This window comes from Oncorhynchus mykiss, chromosome 8 (assembly GCF_013265735.2).
Source record: "Oncorhynchus mykiss isolate Arlee chromosome 8, USDA_OmykA_1.1, whole genome shotgun sequence".
In the NCBI taxonomy this organism is placed as follows: domain Eukaryota; kingdom Metazoa; phylum Chordata; class Actinopteri; order Salmoniformes; family Salmonidae; genus Oncorhynchus; species Oncorhynchus mykiss.
Window position 1 is genome coordinate 44,324,568 of NC_048572.1, and position 13,921 is coordinate 44,338,488.

General features: G+C 40.6%; 1 protein-coding gene across 3 annotated transcripts in view; it reads right to left on the reverse strand.

The window, feature by feature from the left end:
- Nucleotides 1–13,921, reverse strand: part of efr3a (EFR3 homolog A (S. cerevisiae)) — a 251,567-nt gene that overhangs the window by 139,575 nt on the left and 98,071 nt on the right. For all 3 annotated transcript variants that reach the window (XM_021612602.2, XM_021612601.2, XM_021612600.2), the window contains one exon: nt 383–504. In XM_021612602.2, coding sequence (XP_021468277.1) covers nt 383–504 — 122 coding nt within the window. The remainder of the gene's footprint in view (nt 1–382; nt 505–13,921) is intronic.

Consider the following 13,921-nt stretch of genomic DNA (forward strand, 5'->3'; position numbering starts at 1 on the left):
ATAATTACAGCAATATTGGTGGTGGGATGAGGTCTCTCTGCAGAGAGTGAATCATAGTCATCTGAATATATTCCTGGTGTCTTTATTAGATTAAGGAAGAGCAGGCATCTCTAGTGGAGTAGGCATCCCTATAAAGCGCCTGAGTATAAAGAGATGTATGCACCACCACTGTTCTAGAGATTCTTTCACTGGTTGGTTGGTTGGCTTTAAAGGGATACACTGGTTAACCAAAATTACAACTTTACATATTTGCTTCCTTACTTGTCTATGGACAAGGAGAAAATGGCAATTTCTTCCCAGTGAGCATAATTTAATTCAAGTGAACAATTCCTTTAATAATTTTTTTGTTCAAGGTTTATTTTCAAGCCTGTTATTTCCTCACCTGGTTCTGGTCTCAGGATCTTCATGGGTTGAGTGGCACATGGCGCTGAACTGGGAGACAAAGAAGTCATAGCGCCGGTGGTAGGACGGTGTGTCCTCCTCGATGTTGGCAAACTTGACAAACTGTTGGAGGCAGAGACTAGAGTAAATGGAAATCTAATGACCCAATTAACTTATTGGAAAATACAGTACCAGTCAAAAGTTGACACCTACGCATTCAAGGGTTTTTCTTTATTTTTTTACTATTTTCTACATTGTGAAGACATCAAAACTATGCAATAACACATGGAATCATGTAGTAACCAAAAAAAGGTGTTAAACAAATTAAATTATATTTGAGATTCTTCAAAATAGCCATCACTTGACAGCTTTGCACACTCTTGGCATTCTGTAAACCAGCTTTATGAGGAAGTCACTTAGAATGCATTGCAATTAACAATGTTAATTTGTGGAATTTCTTTAATTCTTAATGCATTTGAGCCAATCAGTTGTGTTGTGACAAGGCAGGGGGGAAAACAGAAGATCACCCTATTTGGTAAAAGACCAAGTCCATATTATGGCAAGAACAGCTCAAATATGCAAAGAGAAATGACAGTCCATCATTACTTTTAGACATGAAGGTCAGTCTGGAAAATGTCAAGAACTTTGAACGTTTCTTTAAATGTAGTCGCAAAAACCATCAAGTGCTATGGTGAAACTGGCTGTCATGAAACTGGCTGTCACCGCCACAGGAAAGGAAGACCCAGAGTTACCTCTGCTGTAGAGGATATGTTCATTAGAGTTACCAGCCTCAGAAATTGCAGCCCAAATAAATGCTTCAGAGTTAAAGTAACATCCACATCTCAATATCAACTGTTCAGAGGAGACTGAGTGAATCAAGCTTTCATGGTCAAATTGCTGCTAAGAAATCACTACTAAAAAGACATCAATAAGAAAATGAGACTTGCTTGGGCCAAGAAACACGAGCTAAGGACATTAGACTGGTGGAAATCTGTCCTTTGGTCTGAGTCCAAATTTGAAATCTTTGGTTCCAACCGCCGTGTCTTTGTGATAAGCAGAGTAGGTGAACGGATGATCTCTGCATGTGTGGTTCCCACCGAGAAGCATGGAGGGGTGATGGTGAGGGGGTGCTTTGCTGGTGATACTGTCTGTGATATATTTAGAATTAAAGGCACACTTAACCAGCACCACTACCACAGAATTATGCAGCGAAACACCATCCCATCTGGTTTGCACCTAGTGGGACTATCATGTGTTTTTCAATAGGACAATGACCCAACACACATCCAGGCTGGGTAAGGGCTATTTTACCAAGAAGGAAAGTGATGGAGTGCTGCATCAGATGACCTGGCCTCCGCAGTCACCCGACCTCAACCCAATTGAGATGGTTTGGGATGAGTTGGACCGTAGCATGAAGGAAAATCAGCCATCAAGTGCTCAGCATATGTGGGAATTCCAAGACTGTTGGAAAAGCATTCTTGGTGAACCTGGTTGAGAGAATGCCAAGAGTGTGCAAAGCTGTCATCAAGGCAAAGGGTGCTACTTTGAAGAATCTAAAATATTTTTTGATTTGTTAAAACTTCTTGTAACTAGGGGGCAGTATTTTCATTTTTGGAAAAATAACGTTCCCAAAGTAAACGGGCTATTTTGTCAGGACAAGATGCTAGAATATGCATATAATTGACAGCTTAGGATAGAAAACACTCAAGTTTCCAAAACTGTAAAAATATTGTCTGTGAGTATACCAGAACTGATATTGCAGGCGAAAGACTGAGAAAAATCCAATCCGGAAGTGACTCATGTTTTGAAAGCTCTGCGTTCCGATGCGTCCCTATTGAGCAGTGAATGGGCTATCAACCAGATTACTATTTATACGTATTCCCCAAGGTGTCTACAGCATTGTGACATAGTTTTACGCCTTTATGTTGAAGAATACCCGTAAGCGGCTACATTGTGTAAGTGGTCACCTGATGGCTCTCAGAGGTAGCCATTTTTCCTTTCGCTCCTACTGAAAAACAAAATTGTCCCGGTGGATATATTATCGAATAGATATTTGAAAAACACCGGATTGATTATAAACAACGTTTGCCATGTTTCTGTTGATATTATGGAGCTAATTTTGAATATTTTTTCTGCGTTTTCGTGACCGCAATTTCCGGTCGATTTCTCAGCCAAACGTGAAGAACAAACGGAGCTATTTCTCCTACAAAAATAATATTTTTGGAAATAAGGAACATTTGCTATCTAACTGGGAGTCTCGTGAGTGAAAACATCCGAAGCTCATCAAAGGTAAACGATTTAATTTGATTGCTTTTCTGATATTCGTGACCAAGTTACCTGCTGCTAGCTGGACATAATGCTATGCTAGGCTTGCAAATGCAAATGCTTGTCTTGCTTTGGCTGTAAAGCATATTTTGAAAAGCTGAGATGACAAGGTGATTAACAAAAGGCTAAGCTGTGTTTCAATATATTTCACTTGTGATTTTCATGAAAATGAATATTTTCTAGTAATATTTATGTCCGTTGCGTTATGCTAATTAGTGTCAGTCAATGATTACGCTCCCGGATCCGGGATGGGTAGTATGGTTACTACATTCCGTACAGTGGTTTATCCTTTAAAAGTTGCAGTGTACTGCAGCACAGCTTGCATGGTGCCACAGAATTCTATGGCACGTTATTTAAGTGCCAACCACTGGTAACACTAATGCTAGTTAGTGCTAGTTTGACCACCTGAGAAGCCTTCGATAGCCTTCAATAGTGACTGTACTAGGGAATTTTAAACCTTTTTTTGTAAGAACATAGTATATGGGACTAATTTTAAGACATTTTGCCCAACTAATTTGATTAATATTATGGTGTTTCTATTCCAAGAAAATTGAAAAACCCTCTTGGTTTCCGTTAAGATGGAATGGAAAATATGGCGCTGTACAACATGATGGATGGGAGTAGGCTAAAGTACTTAGCTATTTAGCTAAAGAATCCCTGTGTCATGTGGGCACACGGGAGACCGGGGTTCAATTCCCCAACAAAGAGGAAGGCTGTCCTTGTAAGTAAGAATTTGTTCTTAACTGCCTTGTCTATTTAAATAAAGGTTTCATTAAGAGCATAATATTCCTAATTGTAGTCTAACCAATACCCAAACAGAGATTCAGTCAAAATAAAAATCTCATTGATTTATCAAGACCAGGCCCCATGCTTGTCTCAGGGCAGTGCGAAATGCAGCTAAAATAACTGTAGCCTATTGCTTCAAATCCTATTGCCTCTTACTTCAATATGCTCTTTTAATAAAACCTACACCACATTTAGCAGCACATTACTCAACACTAGAGACTCATGTCACCTGCGGTAGACCTACAGCATATCGAAAAATATGACGTCACTCTCCACCAATAATTACATAGAGGATTCGAGGATTCTAAATTATAATCAAAAGCCACCTCATGGGTCTCCCGTTGGTGGCCGGCACAGGTATCGAACCTGCATCTGTAGCATCACATTTTGCACTGCGGGAGCCCACCTCCACAAAGTATTAAAATACAGAGAGGTGTTGGTAAAGGTATATTGTCCTGCTAATCGGGCTACAAGTGTTGGACAACCTGTTTCAAAATGCGACCAGCTGTCCATCGCTACTGTCAATAAAAACAGTATCTTGTTTACATTCTTTATTGTAACCACAATGTCACAAATAATGTGTCACTAGTCACCTACAGCATATCGGAAAATATTACGTGACTCTCCGCCAATAACTACATAGAGGAATGGATGATTCTAAATTAAAACCAAAAGCCAACTCATGGGTCTCCCGGTGGCGGCCAGCACAGGTATCTGTAGCAACGCAAAGTATTAAAGTACGGAGAGGTGTTGGTAAAGGTATATTGTCCTGCTAATAGCCCATAATGGGCTATTATAATGTGTCATCAACTTGATAATATATAACGATATTTTGGAGGTTATTTCCTTTTCAAAAAAACAAAAGTGAGCGATTGTAATCTGAATAAAGGCCAAAACATTTATTTCTGTTTTATTAGAGGGAGAGAAACGCTGGGACAATTGTGCAATGCCCTATGGGACTCCCAATCATGGTCAGATGTGATATATATAATAATACTTTTTGTGGTATTATTTGTTTAGTCTTTTCTGGTGGATTAAACTGAAATTGCAACCAATCACGGCCAGTGGTGATACAGCCGACCTAATTCAGAAATACATTTAACAATAGAATTCTCCCCCTACCCTCCTAGGCAAGTCTATTGTCCAGCTAATAGCCATAATGGTGCTGTACAACGTGACCATGTGTTTTTTGAAAGAGTATTTTCCAGGAAGCAACAATTTGTTAACCTTCATTAGACAACTTTGTTCCAATATTTCTGTAAGTCAGTGATATTTATTCCCATAGTAATTCGTTATGCATCCATAACTAAATAAGAGTATTTTTATCATTATTTTATTACCGAAAGCATGAAGATGCCATTATTAGTTACATTGTTTTAGTTTAAACATGCAGACTGGCACTAAGAACAGAGGGAACATTTCCCTAGTCGGCACCATTATTAGTGCAATGCCCCTTAAAGGTGTTGCTCTGTGCTACCCAGTGTGTCCACCGCCACCCTTCCCAATGGGCTAGGTATTCTGTGTGCGGCTCAGCCGCCCATCCCGTGCCCCCTTTCCTTGTGCCTTGACATCTTGCACGCTTTCAGTGAATATAGCTGGAGAACTGCCATGACCAATATGACTAATATATATAATATTATATATTAATATATATCCTGCTAATAACAGGGTTAAAAATATATCTGTGAGAATATCCAATGGGCTTTTATATAATTCTAAATTAATAATAATCGCTTTGTTTAAAAACTAACAATATTGGAGATTTCGTTTTCAAATAACGTAAAATGAGCGAGAAAAGTTCTTGAACATGGGGTGAGATATTGTTAATAATTTGTAAATAAAGCCAGTTTGTTTTAGAATATTTATTTCTGTTTTTAGAGGGAGAGAAACCAAAAACCAACAATCATCTAATAGGTCTCTCAGTCAAGGCCAGCACGGGCATTGAACCAGAATCTGTAGCAACACAGCTTGCTGTTATGCAGTGTCTTAGACCATTGAGGCACTCAGGAGCTGCACAATGGGATCGGTCTCGAGTGGGCAATGTATTTCATAGTTTTGATGTCTTCACTATTATTCTACAATGTAGAAAATCGTTGTTGTTTTTTAAATAAATAAAAACCCTTGAATGAGTAGGTGTCCAAACTTTTCACTGGTACTATATATATATATATATATATATATATATATATATATATATATATATATATATATATATATATATATATATATATATATTTCTATTTTGTTCCATTCCTTTGTCTTTGAGACAGGTAATTTTTCTATATAAACAAATTTCATTGCGTTATTGGAACTCTAACAAAGAAAAAATGTTTTCGCAATGTCAAGAATTTTCAAATGCAAACTCAACTAAGTCAAAGGAAAATTCACGTGGAATTTAGTAGAGATGAGTGTTAAGTGAGTCTATCCAAGACCGGAGACTCTTCATCTACAGAAGATTGGAGATTTAAAGAACAGAACTGTATATCTGCAAGCTTTAGTTTTAATATGACCTGAACAAACATGCTAATTTTCACCTATAACTAGCATAGAATACATTATGAGTAACAAAATGTGGGTTTGGGAAATGCCCACTTCAGGTGTGTCCATACAAAGGTATTACACCACACTGTACACTTCCGGCCAGAACCAACTGCCTCCCCATTGATCTCTCTACCGCGTTGAACTCAAGCGTCACACACTCCAGTAATGACAACAATCACTAAACCATTCCTTTTTAAAAGAACAAGGCGCTTGAGCTGATCCCAGCCTCTCGTGGCTTTGAGTAGCAGACCACCGTCAAGTACCAGGCTAAATCAGCCGCTCTCGCCAACCTGGCCACGAGCTGATCCCTACTCGCCTTCAACACTTAACCTGGCCTTTGCAACCCGACAACCCTATCATCACATCACCTGGCCGCATCGCAAACCTCCTCTGATGGTTATTCAGGCGAGGGCCCCCAAAAAAAGGCGGAAACCGCCTGCTGTACCTGATAATTTAAACCCATTTACCATCCAACCCCACTTGTGTCATATTGGCTGGGAATGGGGAGTGAGAGTGAAGGACAAGCGTGGAGGCGAGCCAGTAAGCACGAATTACAGTGACCTGGTATCTTATTGTCTGAAAACCCCTTAGTGGGAAGAGAAAGAGCGTGGATACTCATCAATCATCGGCCTAATCGGCAAAATCGGGGGGACTGACAACAGTGTGCTGAACATGCCTAGATAGGTGCCGAATTCGAGGGCCGTTCTGAAGCACGTTTGGTTGACTAGAGGATTTGAAAGGAACTGCGACAACAGTCGTTTCTTTTAAGGACAAAACACATGCTGATGAACGGGTAAAAGCAGCGAGTGGCCGTGGTGTGTTAGCCATGACACGCTGTGTGTCGACGAATGGTTGCAATTCAACATAGAAAAGTCAGGAAATGAACATGAAATGGCAGTTGATGTTTTGGTGATAGGACAACCACCCGCTGGTTTTAATTGTTTGTCGGCATGGTGTGTTTATTCCTTTAGGGGAAGTAATGCGTTTATCATAATTTAGGACAGTATCATTGGAAAAGATGCATGTGATACATGACGAGGGACAGACCGAGAGGAAGGGCTCTGGAGTCGCCAGGGGGGAAATGTGGTACAGAGTGGACAGTGTTGATGGCCACTACCACTAGACCAGTCTCCGGCAAAATACTCTCAGTAAGTCTCCCGGAGTCAGATTAAGCCTAGTCCTGGATCCAAAAAGTATTTTACTGGAGAGTCTCCAATGAAATGTCTTCTTAGTCCAGGACTAGTCTTAATTTATGTTAGCAAAACTGGCCCTTAGACTATAAAATAGGAGAATATCAAATTTGGTTATTGTTACATCGACAAGGGATTGGTTACTGATATCAAGACGACTACTAAGAGTAAAACATAGCTGAATGTCAGGTATAGGCCTCCTATTTGGCGTACACATACACTTAATGGGGCAGCAGGTAGCCTAGTGGTTAAAGCATTGGGCCAGTAACCGAAAGGTTGCTGGATCAAATCCCCGAGCTGACAAGGTAAAAATATGTCGTTCCAGCTTAACCTGGAATGCTTTTCAGTCTTGCTTTTCAGTCTTGGAGTTCCCACAACCTGCTGGCTGCTTTTCCTTCACTCTGCAGTCCGACTAATCCCCCAAAAAATCTCAATTGGGGCCAGGTCATCTGATGCAGCACTCCATCACTCTCCATCTTGGTAAAATAGCCCTACACAGCCTGGAGGTGTGTTGGGTCATTGTCCTGTTGAAAAACAAATGATAGTGCCACTAAGCCTAACCCAGATGGGATGGTGTATCGCTGCAGAATGATGTGGTAGCCATGCTGGTTAAGTATGCCTTGAATTCTAAATAAATCATAGACAGTGCCACCAGCAAAGAACCCCCACACCATAACATCACCTCCACCCACACTGCGTCTCACAAATACACAGCGATTTGAACCAAAAATGTCCAATTTGGATCCATACCAAAGGACAAATTTCCACCGGTCTAATGTCCATTGCTCGAGTTTCTTGAACTAAGCAAGACTCTTCTTCTTATTGGTTTCCTTTAGTAGTGGTTTCTTTGCAGCAATTCAACCATGAAGGCCTGATTCACACAGTCTCCTCTAAACAGTTGATGTTGAGATGTGTCTTACTTTTGGGCGGCAATTTCTGAGGCTGGTAACTCTAATGAACTTATCCTCTGCAGCAGAGGTAACTGTGGGACTTCCATTCATGTGGCGGTCCTCATGAGAGCCAGTTTCATCATAGCGCTTGATTGTTTTTGTGACTGCACTTGAAGAAACTTTCAAAGTTCTTGAAATGTTCCGTATTGACTGACCTTCATGTCCTAAAGTAATCGACTATCGTTTCTCTTCGCATATTTGAGCTGTCCTTGCCATAATATAGACTTGGTATTTTACCAAACATGGCTGTCTTCTGTATACCAACCCTACCTTGTCATAACACAACTGATTGGCTCAAACACATTAAGGAAAGAAATTCCACAAAATAGGCCCACCTGTAATTGAAATGCATTCCAGGTGACTACCTCATGAAGCTGGATGAGAGAATGCCAAGAGTGTGCAAAGCTGTCATCAAGGCAAAGGGTGGCTACTTTGAAGAATCTCAAATGCAATATTTTTTTATTTGTTTAGAAATAAATGGGTTACTACATGATGTGTTATTTCATAGTTTTGATGTCTTCACTATTATTCTCCAATGTAGAAAATAGTAACAATAAAGACAAACCCTGGAATGAGTAGGTGTGTCCAAACCTTTGTAGTTTGGTAGTGTATAAACATGCAAATGAGCCAGAGAGAAAGCAAATGGGCCTCAATAATGGGTTGGATGGAATGCCTTGCGGCGAGACCTTTACAAACGATATATGTGACCCGTTTCAGGAAACTAGGCATATGCCGCAAGTCACTACTTCACAGGAGAGCCGTTTGAAGCGTAAACTTAATTTTTTTATCAACATTTTGTTGGGGGGCAGAAATGCCTTCTGTCTTAATAACAAAGTTGTATGACATCTGTAAATGTGATTCAAATTGCTAAATAACGAGCCTTGTTGGTTAAGCCACAGAAAAAGTCAGCAACCTTCCCACTAACCATGATTGGTTGAGATAATGAGTGGGCTGGACATGCATAGATATGAGTTTGGATTGGTCTGCCATATAGCATGCTTCTGACAATTTGAGGTGCTCAGTAGGTAAACCTGTCTAACGTGGCTTTTTTTACATTAAAACTTAAAGAATAGACTCAACTATCCATTTCAATAGAACATTACTGCAACAACTGTTTCAGAGCACTCTCGTCTGAGTGTACCAGAGCGCAGAATAACTGATGAATTTACAAATGCTCAACACGGGTTGAATATGGCTGGTGTAGGTAAACTTAGGCAAAAAAAGCCTAATTAAATTGTTGTCAGGAGCACAGTTACAGTCACCAACACTCTAGATAACGTGAAAACAGCCTAACCAGCTCTGCTAGGGCGAGTGAAATGGTCAGAGTTTTGGTGGGGGCTAAAGCTTAAGATGATTCTTATGACATTGTACACGGTCAGTGTGAACCAGTGACTTGACACAACAGCGTGCCCAGCAACGAAAATGACACAGGACCTCTTAATTAATGAAAGGGGTTGCAGTCTGCCGTGAAGCATTCATCCATGTATACAGGTAAGAGTTTAGCTTCATTTCCAGATATTATACATTTCTAATTTTGTCAGAAAGATGTTTTCATTGCAAGTTAAAGCATACTGTTCGCTAGCTACCTGACATTAGATGGCTGGCTCGCTAGCTAACATTATGTTTATGATCAGTGTGTAGGAATGTTCTCATAATTCCATTTCGCATTGCTAGTTATAGCCTAATGTTAGCTAGCTAACATTGAACCTATTTGGTTAACTTTATCTAACATTAGGTTTGTATTGCTAGTACTCTATGGATTATGATTCATTGATTAGCTAACATGTCTAAACAAAATATTCAATTTCGTCAGATGATTACGTGACTATTCAAGTTAGCCAGGTGTCTGACGATGATTACGTTTATCATTGTATAATAATGCCAACATGTTTGTATCTGGAATTTGTCTTTCAGCATCAGTAGAACAAGCCTGACTCTCCACCACCAGTAGTACAAGGAGAAAGGTCTAATGCCTCCCATCAAAAAGACCAGCAGAACACACCTGTATATCTTCACCAGTCATACAAGGAGAATGGTCTAATGCCTCCCATCAGAAAGAGAGCTGGCCCAAGCCCAGGTTACACCTGAAGCATGAGGACTGTGGTGAACTTCATCAATAACTGCGCAGAAGATAATGCAATAGTGTTACCAGGACACCACCCAGGACAAACATTTTGGTGGAAAGCTGCGGCCATCTCATGTGATAAAAGCAGCAGTGTGGCGTCCTTACAAGGAATCGATGACAACACTTGGTATGTAAAGCACAAACACATTTTGATTATTTAATTGACCCCCAACACGATTGGCACCACTTTTATTGATCTCACATTATTTCTGTATTTTCCAGAGGTACGTGTTGTCGGACTGAGTTCTTCTAGTTTACAAGATGATGTTTCTGTATGCAGTGCTGCTGCTCTGCACATTTGTAGGTAAGTGAGTGCTGCTGCTCTGCACATTGTAAGTAAAACTTAAATGATATGTTTTACGTTACATTTTCTTTTCATTAACTTATCTTAATGTTCTTGTGTTGTTTGCAGGTGTACTATCCTTCTGACCCTATGCAGCCAGGCCCCATTTACTTTTTAACTCCTCGCAAGTGTGGCTTGTTTGGTGTCTGCTGTGAAGGACACCCACAACAAGTCAACTACTTGATTGATGAAGGCATGTCATCCAGCAAAGGCAGCAGCGCAGTCATCAACTAAATGCACCATTTCTTCACCAACTACGGAGTTGGGGAAACACGTGTGGACCTGAATTGTGATAACTGCAGTGGCCAAAACAATAACAAGTTTGTGTTCTGGTATTGTGCCTGGCAGACCATGCACAAAGCACCACCACAGTCTGGACCTTCACTTTCTGATCACAGGCCACATCAAGTTTGCCCCAGACTGGTGCTTCGGCCTCATCAAGCAGCGTTTCAGAATGACCAGAGTGAACGCTTTGTCTGAGATTGCTGGTGTTGTGTAGGACAGCACTGAGACAGGGGTCAACATCCCACAGCTGGTTAGACTTGAGGATGGTACAGTGCTGGTGGAAAGCTATGGCTGGCAACAACACCTGACTCAGAACTTCAGGCCGCTGCCACAGTTCAAACAGTACCAGCACTTCAGGTGAATATCATTTTCATTGCATTGTATGAGGTTATTATTCTTATATGAACTTGGGAGGTGAATTGATGTTGTGCAAGGCTGTAATGTCTTCTACATTTGTTTGTTATTTCCGGTTTCACAGCTTCGATGCTCTGGAGCCTGGTGTTGTCGCCAAGGAGCGTTCAGACTCAGTCGGGACACTGACATCCTTCCTCCCATAGATGGCCTGCCTGTACAAGCAAGACCTGGACTGGACACAGCTAGACAAACGTATGTTTTTGAGAAGATCAGGACATCACATGCCCTGCCCCAAAGTCAAGGGCAGGACAGAAACAGGCTCTCCGAATATAGATTCCCTTGGTCATGCGTGGTTCGGGCGGACCAGTCATCAGCACTATCTACGGTACCTTTATTCAAATGACTCTCCTAACTCACACGCCATACGTTGCTGCTACAATAAAAACATGTTATCCTGCTGCTCAGCCACTTTACCCCTGATTGATAGCATGATAGCATGATTGATAACTACCTCATATATCATTGATATTCTTGTATTATATTATTGTATTATTGTATTATATTGCTAATGGGCAAGTACCCATTTGATTGCACCGTTTACACCCTCTGTAGAGACCCATCCACTTAGCAAGACGTGGCTGGGGTTATAGCATTTCCTTCACATGACCCATCTATTTAGTGTGTCTGGGTAAGCATCATCTAATATTTATAACGTGTTTTTGTTTGTAAAGTTTCTGTTTACCTGGAATGTTTCCTTATTGTAGGCTACTACCACTTTTAGTCTTAATCTTTACTACACTACTCACTGTTTAGTACATGACCTCACATGTGAATCCTTAAAGAGCTGGGTGGGGCTGGCTTAAGAGGGTGTGAACAATGCTGAATGGGTGTAGAAAAAGCAGAGCTATGAAGTAGGTACCAAAATATTCAAAGGCCATTTTCTCAAAAGTGAGTTTACAAGTTTGTTAACTTTCAAAGCAGAATTACTTTCCCATTGTTCCTCAAATGCAGTGTATGATATACCATTTTGTAGTCTCTACTTTTATCCAATGTAAAAAATATATATATTTGCAACATAAGACCGATTTGAGCCGTTCGGTTGCATTTACAAAATGGCACAGATCAATTTCTTTGGCTAGAGTCTGTTTGGCAAAATTCTAATGAAGAAGAAAAAAACATTTGAAGAAAACATAAACATTAAAAATAACTCCCCGTTTTAAAACAGCCTTGATTTACTCATACACCCAGTAAGATTATTACATAACTAGTGTAGATAATCCATTTATCCAGGGAGGTTTAGTGGTTAGAGAGGTGAGTCAGCAACCAGAGGGTTGCCAGTTCGAATCCCGGGTCAGACGGGAAAAATCTGTGGGAAAGTTGGTATCAAATCCTAGATGCCATTTCCTGCAGTTGTGCCCTTAAGCAAGGCACTTAACCTCCCCACAACAACAGCTCCCAGGGCATCCAGTGTAGCATCTCTCCAAAACCTTTATACATGTATGCGTTTCTTTCGGAGGGGTTGGGTTAAAAGTGGAAGTCATACTTTGGTTGGACCAATAAAGTGATCTTATCTTATTTAGAACACCAGGCAGTCACAGTTGAGAGGCATCGAGTCAGAGGTCAACGGCTTTCGCTGCTGTGATTTCACTGGACACGTTCCAGGTTGTCGCTTTTCTTATTTTCTGTTTTAAAGGAGAGTGGAGTTCAACTCATCTTCACTATATTCATTTTTTTTCAGTTGGAGACAGTGATTAAACCAGGGGGGTAGAGCCTTTAACCGTTTGAATCCCGGGTCTGACAGAAATAATCTGTTGGGAAGTGAGCTGATAACAGGAGGGTTGCTGGTATCAAATCTTAAAAATGCCATTGCCTACCGTTGTGCCCTTTAGCAAAGCACTTAACCTCCACAACAACAATTGTCCACGGGCGCCCAGTGAGGCAGACCTGGTCCAACCTGTTTATGTGTGTGTCTTTCGGAGGGGTTGGGGTAAAAACTAAGTCAAAGTTCGGTTGGACATTTTTTACATTGATGAATAAAGTGATTTTAATCTGTATTTGCAACCTGAGATTTTATATTTTTTTCTAGGTAGTCTTCATGCAGTCACACCATGCATATCGTCTTTGTGCCCGGCCAGGGAAATAAACTAGAGGAAACACTTCTATGACGTCTGCAATGAAGGATTTTCCATTCAGAAGAAGATCTGAACAATTAAAACAAATACAAGCTTTTTCTACATGAACAGAAAAGTAAATTAAATTTGATATGGGACTTTGCCAAGTGTAAGGAAAGGAAGTTACTTTTCAGACTTGTAGAAGTGTAGGTGTGATTACTGAAGTAGGCGGTGGACAGTGGAGTGGTGAACTAAGGTCACAGCTCCCACTCTTCCTATCACAATTATTCAACATAAATCTAACAGTGGGTTTCCATAGAAGAAGACAGGGGTCAATGAAACCTTGAAAGCCATTCATTTTCAATGGAGAAAAGCAAGGTTGGCAGGGGGGACTGTTGTGCAATGCGAGCATGGGCGAGGAAGCGTGAACAGGATGGGACCAAAGTCGGGGAAAGCTGAACTTTATGCAAATACTCAGTGATATTGAACAGTTGAAGCTAACTATAGCTTCCACCCCTCTGGATTGGCTG